We start from the raw sequence: 13,506 nt of genomic DNA, 5'->3' as shown, positions 1-13,506 counted from the left end.
CATTGAGTGACTGGGCTTTTTTAGGAGCACGCAGCTTAAGGTGGGAGAGCCTGGTGGCTAAAGAATACTGGTTCTGGGGCTTCAGGATGTAGCTCTGTGTGGCATGCACAAGGCCTTGGATTCAGTTTCCGTGTACACATGTTTTGGTTCATAATCTAGGCCTAATATATTTGCTGTTGTTCAGTGTCACTGTGCTTACTTTTGCACTGGTAATGTTTATATGACAGTAGCACCTTCTGCATAGGGGCACACATGGGATGATCAGATGGTCAGGTTTGCTTCCTGAATCATTACAAGTTGTGTCTTTTCTCTCAGATATGTCAATTTGGCTAAGGAAATATACTGTCACCCTTTTTAATAATGAAGACGAAGGGAGTTAACAGTGTGTAAAGTGTTTTTAGTACATCATAGCTGCTCCCAGTAGCTTTTCCATTAATTATCTTCTTTGCTTAGACTTATTTCCTTCTGCCTTTTCTCCTTGTGGATGCCACCAGCAGCAGTCTAACTGAATACTTTTTTTTTTTTTTTTTTGTCCTAGTACCAGGGCTTGACCTCAGGGCCTCATGCTCTCACTCTGCCCTTATTTATGCGCATGACTGGCACTCTACCACTTGAGCTATATATACCTCCAGTCCAGCATTTTACTGGTTAATCGGAAATTAATCCCTTGGACTTTTTTTTTGCCCAGGGTGCCCTCAGATCTCTATTCTCAGATCTTACCTCTTGATGTAGAAATTAGAATCCATAAGTCAAAGTGGTTGCTTGACATAACCACCACTGTTTTAAGGGTAGCCATCACTTTGTAAGAAGCTGTTGTAATTAAGCCACATTCCTTGTTTTCATAACCCCTTTCATATTAGCCAGTTGGGCAAGATTGTGAACCTAAAGTTTGACCAGTTGGAATGAGGGGCAGTAGCACATCAGGGATAAAACCATTATACTTGCATACTTTGCTTCCTATTAATTAGTAGCACTCTCTTCTGTAGGAGGCACAATTTTGCCTTGCTGAGTTCCTCTTGCGTTAATGTTCTCATTTCTCCCCTAATATCCTGTGACATTGCCAGCATTGAGTAGGAGCCACCAGGGATCTGACTTCTCTTTTTTTGTTTTCTCTGCTTTGCTTCTCCTTATCCTATTTATGCTTACAAGCCAATTCAAGCCTTCTTCAGCTGTTTATGAAATATTTTCTTTGTTTGCTAGTCCTGGGGCTTGAACTCAGGGCCAGGGCAATGTTGCTGAGCTTCTTTTGCTCAAGGCTAGTGCCCTACCACTTGAGCCACAGCACCACTTCAGCCCTTTTCTGTTTATGTGGTGCTGAGGAATCAAACACAGGGCTTCAAGCATGCTAGGTGAGCCCTCTACTACTATGCTTTGTTCTCACCCCATGAAATATTTTCTTTCCCAAGTAAAATTCTCCCCATAATACCCTCTTTATTGATGTGTAGGTTATGTGTGAGAGCATGAGAAGGGAGAAATATGAATTTATTCCTCATCTTCGTATGCTCAGATAGTGAATACAAGAGAGTGCACAAATAGTCAAAGGTTAGTTCTTCATGGAATGTGTAGTGTAGCTTGAAGGTAGAGACAAAGTTAATCAAATCTCAAAAATTAATGTAAAGTTCCATTTAAAGGAATCTAACAGTAATTTTGGACAGGAAAAGCTCTCTTGAGGAAGTTGCTGTAGAATTATGGGCTTGAGGGAGAGGACATAGGCATGACTAAGAGAAGAAACAATATGCTCACAGGCTGGGCTGTATGCTAGGGGACGAGGAAGCACCCCTGCAGTGTTCATGGGCAGAGGATGCAGGGGGAGTGGTGTGAGATGGGGCCAGGAACAGGGCTTTGTAGAATACAGTGTTGATGTGTTGTGTGTGTGTGTGTATACATACTCTAGTGAGAAGTCACTCTGAAGTACTTGAAAGTGGAGCCAGACATATTGTCATTAACCTTGAAAGGCACACCCCGGTTGCAGTGTAGAAAAGAATCATAGGGCATGCAGTGCATTTATTGGGGAAATGGAATGTCCTGCCGAGAATCTCACTTGCGGCTGAGATGACTGGGCTTGGGACAATCAAGAAGCTGGTAGAAATGGCCCAGGAAAGTTGTGGTAGTAGCTGTAGTAGCTTCAACTAAGACTTGGGTATTGGAAGTAGATGAATTTGAGAGAAATTTTGTTGGTGATAGAATATGAAGGTTAAAGAAATGCCACATTTAGGATGTCCCCTTGTATGACAATGGGCAGGGGCATAGATGGGAGACACCATCTTAGAAGGTGGTTGATGGGGAGTGTGAGTATCCCTATAGTGTTTATAGTGTTTGGGTGTATATAAATGAGACCTTTAAGCATCAAAAGGAGATCAGAAAAACAAGGAAAGAGACTTTACTAGAGACTCCTAATAAGCCCTCAGGCTGATGCTAAATGGTGAAATGAGAATGACTGGAAAACTGTAGTGAGTTTGAGACAGGGAATTTTGGTGAGTTTGCTTCTTTGACTATGATGTGACAAATGAGGACTTTGTCCTCAAGGACTTTGCAGTTAATGGAGAAGTGACACAAGTTACTGGTTGATACTACTGGTAGGATGTATGAAGACTGTTTTGCAGGTAGGATGGGGCAAAACAAGAGGCTGGACTTCAGGTGGGACTGAGAGGCTCCCCAGGTTTGGAGAACAGAAGTACTTGAGGCTGAGTGAGTAGAAGTTAAGGGAAGAATGTTCAAGCAGGTGGGTTCCAGGGACTGGAGGTGTGATTTGAGGCAGTTGTAGCCCTCAGGAGTCAAGTAAGGGAAGTGGCTGATACTTGGGGCCCCAAGAAGGGAACGAGGGGCCAGAGCTTGATTTCAGGTCTCTGTAGTCTGTAAAAAGGAATGATGCATATTTTGCATTACCAATTGAATGCTAAATGAGTTAGGTCTCAGTAAAGCTGTCCCCTATCCCCAGGTGGCACGGTGATAGTTTAGTGATGGGCTTTGTTGTAAGATGAATTGGGAAACAAACTAAAATTTTTTAGCCACAGAGACTAAGTAGAAGGCAGGTATATTAATCTATGTGGGAGATGGTGAAAACTTGAAATAGGCAAGCTAAGATGGAGCAATGGATAACTTTCAAACATTCAGGATGGTTGATAAATCATAAGAGCTGAGCAAAACACTTGGTATGTAATTGGGCATTTGAAAAATACAATTTTTTTGTGGTTGAATAAGGATGAATTAGATTTCATTGAGGGTGTGAAAATCAAGTGTATTCTACAGAGAATGTGGCTTGAACAGCTTAGACAATGGTAATTCAAGGGTTAAAACTCAAGAGCAGAGTGCATTTTCTTGGAGATGGGAAATTTTCATGATCCACATGAAGATAATTTGGAATTTTTACTTCATTTGTGTCATCAGTTCTGCATTATTGGATTCCCCCTCCCTCCTCCCTCCCCCATCACCTCTCCCATCCCCTCCCCCTCCCTCTCCCCCTCCCCCTCCCCCTCCCCCTTGCCCCCCCCTCTCCCTCTGTCTTGAGGCTTGAACTCAGGGCCTGAGCACTCCCTGGCTTCTTTTTGCTCAAAGCTATCACTCTACCACTTGAACCACAGCATCACTTCAGCACCACTTCTGGCCTTTACAATATATGTGGTGCTGAGGAATGGAACCCAGGGCTTCATGTATGCGAGGGAAGCACTCTACCACTAGGCCACATTCCCATCCCCTAGATTGGTTCCTAATCATGTGATAGGACAGGTGAGTTTCTTGAGGATAGAAATGATGTTTTGGTGACCTTTTCTGTCTTGCATAGTGTAGTATGCTATTGAGTATTATCTACCATAGCAGATAGTAAGTCATGATTGAAGTAAATATATTGTTGAGTTTGTGCTTGTGAAGCACTTTGCAATCTACAAGTGCATTTACACACTTTATACTGAATTCATGTCAGCTACCCTGTGAGTAGCTAGTAGGTATTGTCTTCATTCAGGAGATGGGGGACCTTTTCTGCTAAGGTCATTGGATAAGTATAATATTTTGACCATACAAAATTATCAGTTCAAGTAGGCAGGCTATGGGCAGCTGATGAGAAGCATCGCTGTCTGTCCTGTCCTGCATCAAATGATGACTCAGCAATCTCAGTTGCTCAGTTCATGCCATCCTGAGTCCACACTCCCAGGGGCAGCTTAAATGAAGTTGAACCCTGAGCTCAACAGAACTGTTGATACTTTGAAGTGGTTCTGAGAAATAATATGAGGAATTTATTGACTTCATCTTGCAGATATAAAATGGTATTTGTAGAAACTGAAGCATTTAAGAATAGTCCTATATCTTTGGCAGTTAAATTGTCTTGACTCAGATTAGATTAAAACAAAATTGACCCAGCTGGCCAAATTGTGCCAATTATTAGGAAACTAAGAGGTCTATACCTTTTATCTTAGTGAATCCTGGGGGTACTACTTTTGGAAATGTGTGTAATTTGTTAAGTTTTGTATATCCATCCTCTCTACATAGCATGAGTAACAATCATTTGTGTGAGCACTAACATTCTTACCAAAAACTCTAGGTATTTGGAAGGCTGAGATCTGAGATCGCTGTTCAGGGGCAGCCTGGGGAGAAAAGTCCAAGAGACTCTTATCTACAACTTGTTAGCAAAAAAGCTGGATTGGAGGTGTGACACAGGTGGTAGAGTGCCAGCTGTGAGTGAAAAACAACGAATGAGACTACAGGCTAAGTTCAAGCTCTGGTACTAGCGTGTGTGCGTGCACATGCCTGCATACACACACATTGTCTTTATTTACTTCCTTGGTGATTTTACTTAGCCTCTAATTTACAAACCAAATTTAAAACTAATTTTTTTTCGGCCTAGGCCTCTGTGTGTACCTTGCCTCTTGTAGTGCTAGGGTTTAAACCCAAGGCTTTTGCAAGCTACCACCAAGCTACAGCCCAAACCTTTTTTTTTTGCCAGTCCTGGGGCTTGGACTCTGAGCCTGAGCACTGTCCCTGGCTTCTTTTTGCTCAAGGCTAGCACTCTGCCACTTGAGCCACAGCGCCACTTCTGGCCATTTTCTGTATATGTGGTGCTGGGGAATCGAACCCAGGGCCTCATATATATGAGGCAGGCACTCTTGCCACTAGGCCATATCCCCAGCCCCCAAACCTTCTTTCTTTATGCTTGTTATGGCCATCACTCGTTCAATCCTGAGCTCCTGGTCTTTCCTACTCAGCACTCAGATAATGGCAGTTTCATAGTTAGTTGTTCTGGCCAAGGTTCCTTAGAGTTGTTCTTTACCTGATAGTTCATTAGCACATTCTACTTGCCTCTTGCCTTAAGAATGCATAGGAAATTAGGTCTCTACCACCCTGACCATCCTAGCTGCCTTGACTTCTTTCTTGCATTGTGCTGTGAGTCTCTGACCTTGTCAGTCTTCGTGCATGCCCTGCATCTCTTCATTTTTTTTTTCTCAGTGGACAGTGAAGTCAAGCAAACAGAAGTCACATCATATCTTTTCTCCTTTTTCTTTTGCTACTCACATCCCTGTGAAGTCACTTTGTATCACTTGACTAAAAGCCAGTCCTTACAGAACTTGACAGGACCCAAGCCCTCTTGCTTCTGCCCCTTCACCTCTGAGCCCCCGCTCATTCTCCTCCAGTCTGCCCCTCTGGTATCTTGTGTCAGCAGTGCGCCTGGCCTGTCTTGCCTCTGAATATGTGCACATGTCCTTCTGGCTTCCTCTCTGTGTTATTGTTGAAGCCGTCTTAGGGAGATCTTCTCTGATCATCCCTTCCAAATCTCCACAGAATGCTCTGCTCACACAGAGCATGAGGCCTTCTCCACTCTCTGTAGAGGGCAGGGATGCTTGTGTGTTTCTCTGCTGTTTTTCAATACCTATGGCGGTAAGTAGCACACAGTAGGCTGTTCAGTGGACTGACATTTTGTGTCCTGGACTAGACTTTATTATTATGTGGAGTATGTTATACTATGTTTCCTGCTTTACTGAGTTTAAGCAGTAATTAACACATACTTTAAAGCATATTTTTTTGGTCATTTTTTTGTGGAGAAGGGGAGAGCAGAATGAATGTGTTTCCTGAAACTGTCAGTATGAATTACCAGCCTGCATCCATGGAGGACAGGTTGGTGCCTGTGGGGAGTTAGAGGCCAGCTGCACAGAAAGCAGTAGGTCCTAATCAGGTCAGGCAGGATTTGCTCTGGAAGAGCTGCTTTCAGCATCCTTCCTTTGTCCTCATTGCTTGTGTGGCCTTGTGTAAATCATCTCTTCGTAGCTTTGTAGACTGTCCAGTGAGCTGACAACTCTGTCCAATTCAGTTTCCTTAGCTGTTGAAAGGATCAAATAGGGAAACTGTTCTGACCTAACATTGCTATAAAGGTGCAGTTATGTTGTCTATTCTGTGTTATCATTTCTAGCACGTTGATGTGACAGCTCTCCTTTTTAGCACCATCTGGGTTCCCTTTATTGTGAGTTCCTTTATTCAGATGACACATTGTTGGTATATATTAGTCACAGTATACCGAGTCTCAGAAAAATCAGTTTGAATGTTGTTAGCAGAATACATATTCACACATTTTGGAACCACATGTACTTGACAATTGCATTGACCTTGTAGTACGATGGTTCTTGGTTACCTCATGGTTGACTATGTAAATATATATTGTATATTTATATGTTAATAAAATAACATGAAAATATACTCAATTTTGAGATAACTAAGAAAACATTGACTTTGTAAATAGAAACTGTTTAATTTTATAGGGAGTAGTATTGAATGTTCAAATTGAGTTTATTTTTCCTCTCTCAGTGCTGAAATAACTTTTTTTTTCCTTCTTGCTTGTCCTGGTGCTTTGAACTCAGGACCTGGGTGCTGTCTGTGAACTTGTTTTGCTCAAGGCTAGCACTCTACTACTTTGAGGCACAGTGCTACTGTCCGTTTTGTAGTAGTTAATTGGAGATAAGAGTGTCAGGGACTTTCTTGCCTGGGCTGGCTTTGAACTGTGATCCTCAGATCTCAGCCTCCTGAGTAGTTGGGATTATAGGAGTGAGCCACCTTATGCTGGGCTTGAAATAACTGTTTCTAAAGTAGTTACTTTGTTGACTCCAGGGAGAATAATAATCTTCCCTAAACATATGGGAGACATTTCTGTCCTAAACAGCAACTGAGATGAGCTTTTCTGCCTAAGCTCCTCCCTCTTTTCTTTGGACTACCCATAGACCTTGATAAGGTTTCAATGTTAGGGAGGAATTTTTTTTGGGGGGTGGGGTGGGCAGTCCTGGGCCTTGGACTCAGGGCCTGAGCACTGTCCCTGGCTTCTTTTTGCTCAAGGCTAGCACTCTGCCACTTGAGCCACAGCGCCCCTTCTGGCCATTTTCTATATACGTGGTGCTGGGGAATCGAACCCAGGGCTTCATGTATACAAGGCAAGCACTCTTGCTACTAGGCCATATCCCCAGCCTAGGGAGGAATTTTTAACAACTATGTTAGCTGGTTTCTCTCTCTCTCTCTCTCCCCTCCCCCCTCCCCCCTTTATGATTGGCTTGTTCTTTCTCTAAACCTAAGTCTGTTGGAGAATGTAATATATGTGTCACTTTTTGTATTTTCAGTTACTAATACCAGTGGCTTAGGAATTTATTATTGTTTAGCAGATGAGTCATCTGTGCAAAGCTTTCATAGCCTCTAGAATTTTTTTAAAAAATATGCTTAAAAATTGAAATCCTATCTGAAAATAATATGTCCTAAGTGGAAAGAAGTAAGGGAGGCTGGCACTGTATGCAGTCAGCCTTCTAGCCTTGCTATGGCCGATATTATTGCTTCTTCTTGGGTCATTTCCCAAGGTGATTTTTAAGGTTTTTATTTTCCTGAATTCCTAAGGATAATTGACATGGTTAAGGGAAAGTTTCATCTGGTATCAGGTTTGATCTGTGCACTTAGTCTGTGATAATTTTTTTATGATTTTGCCATGACCAAAGAGAATTTTCTCTGCCTTTGAGGATGATAATTGCAAACTGATCTGTTGTTGGCTAAGTAAACAGGACTAGTCTTTTGTTTGTTTGCACATGTTGTTTTCTATCTGGCCTTAGTAGCATGAAAAACAGATGGCCCTCAGATTGATTGTTGCTTCCTTTTGTTACATTGGAGCAGTGAGGGCTAGGATCAGGCTTTCTTCCTTTATTGTATTTTTAGTTTGGAACACCTGGCATTTAGTATTTAGTAGAGATTATTGGAAGAAATGAGATCAGTTATTGGAGAAGATGGAAGATAAAAATAACTGGTTATGAAGAATTCCAGAATTGACATTTCAACAAGTTTTTTTCTGTAATATAAATTTTTATAATTATGTTATGTTGGAGTTTCATTTTTTTCATTGAAGACTCTTAAAAAAAGATTCAGCTATGGAAGAGTTTGCTAGGGAAGCTATTAATAGTGGAAATCTAAAAGAATGTAAAAACCACCTAGTACTCACTCCCTAAAGGTGGAATGTTGTTAGTGGAATCGGTTAGAATCATTAAGGTAGTAAATCTCTAGAGAAATGATCTTTTTTTTTTTTTTTTCTGGAGCATACCTAGAATGGTACACTGGAAAGATTTACAAGGTGTAGCCTCTTATTTTGAATCTGTTACTTATTCTTATTTTGAATCAAACACATTCTTTTTTTTTTGGGCCAGTCCTGGGCTTTGGACTCAGGGCCTGAGCACTGTCCCTGGCTTCTTCCTGCTCAAGGCTAGCACTCTGCCACTTGAGCCACAGCGCCGCTTCTGGCCGTTTTTTCTGTATATGTGGTGCTGGGGAATCGAACCTAGGGCCTCATGTATCCAGGGCAGGCACTCTTGCCACTAGGCTATATCCCCAGCCCTCAAACACATTCTTAAAAGTAGCTCTGGAAATTTGAGAAAGGGTGTAGTCTTCAGAAGACAGTGCCTTATATGACATTTTCTAAGGCTATCCAAATTTATTTTTTATATAGAAATAATTTATTCTACATGTTCTTACCCCCTTTATTTTGTAAGTTGAAGTTAATTTGCATATTTTTCCATTATATGGTGTCTACTGGAGGCTACTTTCGCTTTTCCTTAACAGAGAACTGTTGCTATACATTAAGTCTAGTTAGTCTTAGGATTTAGACAGATTTTTTTTTAAATTAATGAGGGAGAAAGCCCTAAACCTTACTAGGTAAGGTCAAAAATGTTGAAATTGTCTATCACTTGTTCTAAACCTTTTAATTATAGCCTTCATGAAGTTTTTGTGTATGAAGCATGAGTAGAAGAAAGATTTAACAAAACATAATTTTAGGAAGGAAATTAGAGGAAAAAGGTGAGAGTACAGTCAGGAATCCAATGTATATCCTACAAAATTAAGAAGAGTGGGTGTAAGGGAGGGAAGCGTGAAAAGGTTGAAAGGGGTAACACTGATCAGGATGCATTGTATTCATAAACTTCTTGGTAAAATGGCAACTCCTGTACAACTACTTTAAAGATAATTAAAAAAAAAAAAAAAGAGGAACCCTGAAAGTAACTCCCTCCTGTCTTTTCTCTGCTAGCATTTTTGACACGTTGGGGTTGTTGGAGTGGTTGGATTTTCCCTGGAATTGAGTGAGAAATTCAGAAGACTGAAGCCCAGGCTTACTGTCTACCTTTCACGGAGGCCTAGCCGTGAGAGGACAGAAGAAGGCACGTGGCGAATCATGACAGCTGACAAAGACAAAGACAAAGACAAAGAAAAGGATCGGGACAGAGATCGAGACCGAGAGAGAGATAAAAGAGACAAAGGAAGAGAGAGTGAGAACTCAAGGCCACGCAGGAGCTGTACCTTGGAAGGAGGAGCCAAAAACTATGCGGAGAGTGATCACAGCGAAGATGAGGACAACGACAACAGTGCCACCACAGAGGAGTCCACAAAGAAGAACAAGAAGAAACCACCGAAAAAAAAATCCCGCTACGAGAGGACGGATACCGGCGAGATCACCTCGTATATCACTGAGGACGACGTGGTCTACAGACCTGGAGGTAAGGATGTGACAGCTGAGTTTTCATAGTGTGGGCGAGGAATGTTCTCTAAATGGTGACAGAATCACCTGTTCTGCTGCCTCAAGAAGCTGTGGAACCCAGAGGAGTAGACTGGAGCGGTGGGGAGGAGGAGGGGAGGGAGTTAGTAGGCACTTGGGTCAGGGGAGTGACCTGCTTCCTGCTGTTGCTTTCTTGACCTGGACCCCCTTGTCCTGGTTTGTGTGTTTATGAGAGTTCTTTCCTTGCTTTCTCATGCTGCATGTTCTTTCACTGTATACTTAGTAGAATTATGATTATGATTATTTGTGCAGGTCCTGGGGCTTGGACTCAGAGAGAGAGAGCCTGGGCATTCTCACTGAGCTTCTTTAAAGCTCAAGGCTAGCTACAGCTCCACTTGCTGCTTTTTGGTAGTTTGTTAGAGATATGAGTTTCACATTCTTTCTGCCTGGGCTGGCTTTGAGCCGTGATTCTCAGATCTCAGCCTCTCAAGTAGCTAGGATGGCAGGAGTGAACTACTGGCACCCTACTTAGTATCTTTTATAATTAGGAAGGGTTTATTCTTTTTTCTTTAACCATAAATAAGGCTGTAGTGACCCTGTATAAGGAATACACATATGGCACAGCTGAATAAACTTTTAAGATTTGGGGAAATAGGATCTGTGTGTATATGTGTGTTTGAGCACTGAGAGAGGGAGGGGGTAGAGATGGAGAGACAGAGACAGAGACAGAGAGAATATATGTGTGTGTCCTAGGGTTTGAACTCAGGGCCTTGAATTCTTGCTTGCCTTTCTTGCTCATGGCATTTTGCTTATTAATTGGAGGTGGAGTCTTACGGACTTTTCTGCCCAGCCCGGCTTTGAGTGTAATCTTCCTGTTCCCGGCCTCAAGTAGCTAGGATTATAGGTATGAGCCACATTTGGCTTGAAAAACAGGAAAGTTGTTAATGTTGAAATAGGGCTGTCCAGAAGCTAGAGAGGTATTTTTATTTCTTTTTTTCTGGTGGCTTAGGACAAGGTTTATCACTGTCTTTTGACTTTCTTTTCCCAAGAATTGAAAATTTATCAGGCTCACACCAGTCAGTTATCAAAGTTGAAAGCAGCTAACCTGTATGGCTTTCCACAAAATGTATTAAATGAAGCTTTTAGATGGTTCACTTAGAAACAAGTGATCAGAGCCCATCAGACACCAGAAGAGCCTTCTTTTATTAGGATATATTTAGTATATTAAGATCTGTATTATAGAAGCCAGTAAAACTAGTGAAGATTATTTTGTTGGGATTAATTACACTGCGGAAGAGCGACAGCAATTTCATAGGCAATATAATTAACAGATTGAGTCCATCTTGTTTGATGTTTTTTCCAAGAAAGGGGATCAAAACATTTGACTGTGTTATGTCATTAACCCTGTACTGTCATTCACTAAGGGGTAGTGTAACAGGTCTGAACTTCATGTGGGGCCAGTATAGGATCAGTTTTGATTTTCAAAGGTAGTAGAACTTACACAGCCAAACCTGAACCAGCATTTGTCTTTGATTCAGATACACACTGGACCATGAGAATGTTTCAGCCACCAAAGATTCTTTTTTTTTTTTTTTTTTTTTTTTTGGTCAGTCTTGAGGCTTGAACTCAGGGCCTGAGCACTGTCCTGAGCTTTTTTTGCTCAAGGTTAGCACTCTACCACTTTGAACCACAGTTAAACTTCCAGTTTTGGGGCAGTTAATTGGAGATAAGAGTCCCATGGGGACTTTTCTGCCTGGGCTGGCTTTGAACCATGATCCTCAGATCTCAGCCTCCTGAGTAGCTAAGATTACAGGCGTGAGCCACTGGCACCTGGCCAAAGATTTTTTCATGTATACATACACTCACCACACATTGTCTTGAGTGCTGGGATTATAGGTATGTACCATCACACTTGGCTGCCTGTTCAGCTCTACATTATGAGAACTGGACGGAATATGTTGTCATGTAGATATTGATTGCATTATGCTAACATAAAATATGGAGCAGTCTACCTGCTATCTCTTTCTCTTTTGTGGTGATGTGGTAGTGGTCATTATTGTGTGCATCACTGAACCTACCTCATCCTTTTTCAAAATGTGCATTGTAGAACATTACTCTGATGTTGAGTGAGACACATGGCATGTTAGTGGTCAGATGCTTGTGGGAAATGCTGCCTCAGCTGTCCCCTCTTGACAGGTACGTAATTATTGATTCTGAGAAGTTCTGCATTTAAGGATGAAAACGTCTGCTGTTTCCTTGTTTGTTGGACCACAGCACTTTACAGAATTATCTCCCTAAGAAACATTGGTTTTTAGAAGACAAGTTTGAGGAATGCTGCACATTCTTGTTATGTCTTTTGCACAGTAACAAGGAAGAACTTTTTGGAAGTTCAGAAAGTCCCTTCTCCTTGTATTCCAAAGAGTATATGGACGGAGAGCACTGAGGGTTCATCACAAGACATTCATTTGGTTGTTTTAAAAAAATAATTTAATTTTGTTGTTATTATTAATAACTGTTGTAATGAGGGGTTATAATTTCATAAGTCAGGTAATTACTACACTTCCTTTTGGACAATGTCACCCCCCTTCACTTTCCTTCAGTTTCCCCCTTCTTTTCCCTGCTCACAAGTTGCATGGTTCATTTCCTGTGAATACTTGGTTCTTAATGAGGTGCTTTGGGAAGTACTGTTAATAGCAGTCTCTGTGGAGGACTGGTTCTGGAGTCCTCTAGAATCCCCAAATCTGCAGATGTTAAAGTCCCATATATGACCTAGTATATGCAAATACTTCATTCCCACATAAAGTGTGCATATACTTTCACTTATTGCTAGATTACTTATTGTCCCTAATACAGTGCACATGGTATACAAATATTATACTATGGAATAAACATCTGTATATGTTCAGTTTGTTTTTCTTCAAATATTTTCCATCTGAAGTGGATGTCATTGGAGAACATCATACTGAATGTGCCAAGCGACTCTCAAAAAATCAAAATATTGTGTGCTTCCACACATTTCTGGAAGCTCAATTTAAAAATACAAATATCTGGGCTGGGGATATGGCCTAGTGGCAAGAATGCTTGCCTCGTATACATGAAGCCCTGGGTTCGATTCCTCAGCACCACATATATAGAAAAGGCCAGAAGTGGTGTTGTGGCTCAAGTGGTAGAGTGCTAGCCTTGAGCAAAAAGAAGCCAGAGACAGTGCTCAGGCTCTGAGTCCAGGCCCCAGGACTGGTTAAAAAAAAAAAAAAAATATATATATATATATATATATACATATCCATGGACATGTATATACAAAGTACGTCCATGAACATAATTATTATGTGTATTGACAAACCAAACATGACTCTAAAGGGCTGCTTAGGAGAACGGGGAAGGGAAAAGTTAGAGGATAAATAATTGTGTAATATTTTGCAATTTTATATGAAAATTGCATGAAGAGCCTCAGTGAAAGCTCTTGATCAATAGGACCAAGGTGTTAGGGAAAGAAAAAAAGACTGTAGTGTATGGGCTAA

General features: G+C 41.4%; 1 protein-coding gene and 1 long non-coding RNA gene across 4 annotated transcripts in view; one reads left to right on the top strand and one right to left on the bottom strand.

Annotated features, from left to right (window-relative positions):
• The window catches only part of Rere (arginine-glutamic acid dipeptide repeats), a 370,202-nt gene that overhangs the window by 116,425 nt on the left and 240,271 nt on the right, over nucleotides 1-13,506 (top strand). For all 3 annotated transcript variants that reach the window (XM_048350176.1, XM_048350173.1, XM_048350174.1), the window contains exon 2: nucleotides 9,521-9,986. In XM_048350176.1, coding sequence (XP_048206133.1) covers nucleotides 9,665-9,986 — 322 coding nt within the window. In that variant the 5' untranslated portion in view covers nucleotides 9,521-9,664. The remainder of the gene's footprint in view (nucleotides 1-9,520; nucleotides 9,987-13,506) is intronic.
• On the bottom strand, nucleotides 4,647-6,737 carry LOC125354540. Its single transcript, XR_007211501.1, has 3 exons — nucleotides 6,726-6,737; nucleotides 5,129-5,752; nucleotides 4,647-4,920 (listed from the first exon to the last, which is right to left on the bottom strand). It is a non-coding gene; the product is annotated as an uncharacterized LOC125354540 (long non-coding RNA).

This window comes from Perognathus longimembris, chromosome 7, assembly GCF_023159225.1.
Source record: "Perognathus longimembris pacificus isolate PPM17 chromosome 7, ASM2315922v1, whole genome shotgun sequence".
Lineage (NCBI taxonomy): Eukaryota > Metazoa > Chordata > Mammalia > Rodentia > Heteromyidae > Perognathus > Perognathus longimembris.
Note: the sequence above shows the minus strand (reverse complement) of the source record. Positions and strands in the feature narration are given on the sequence as shown.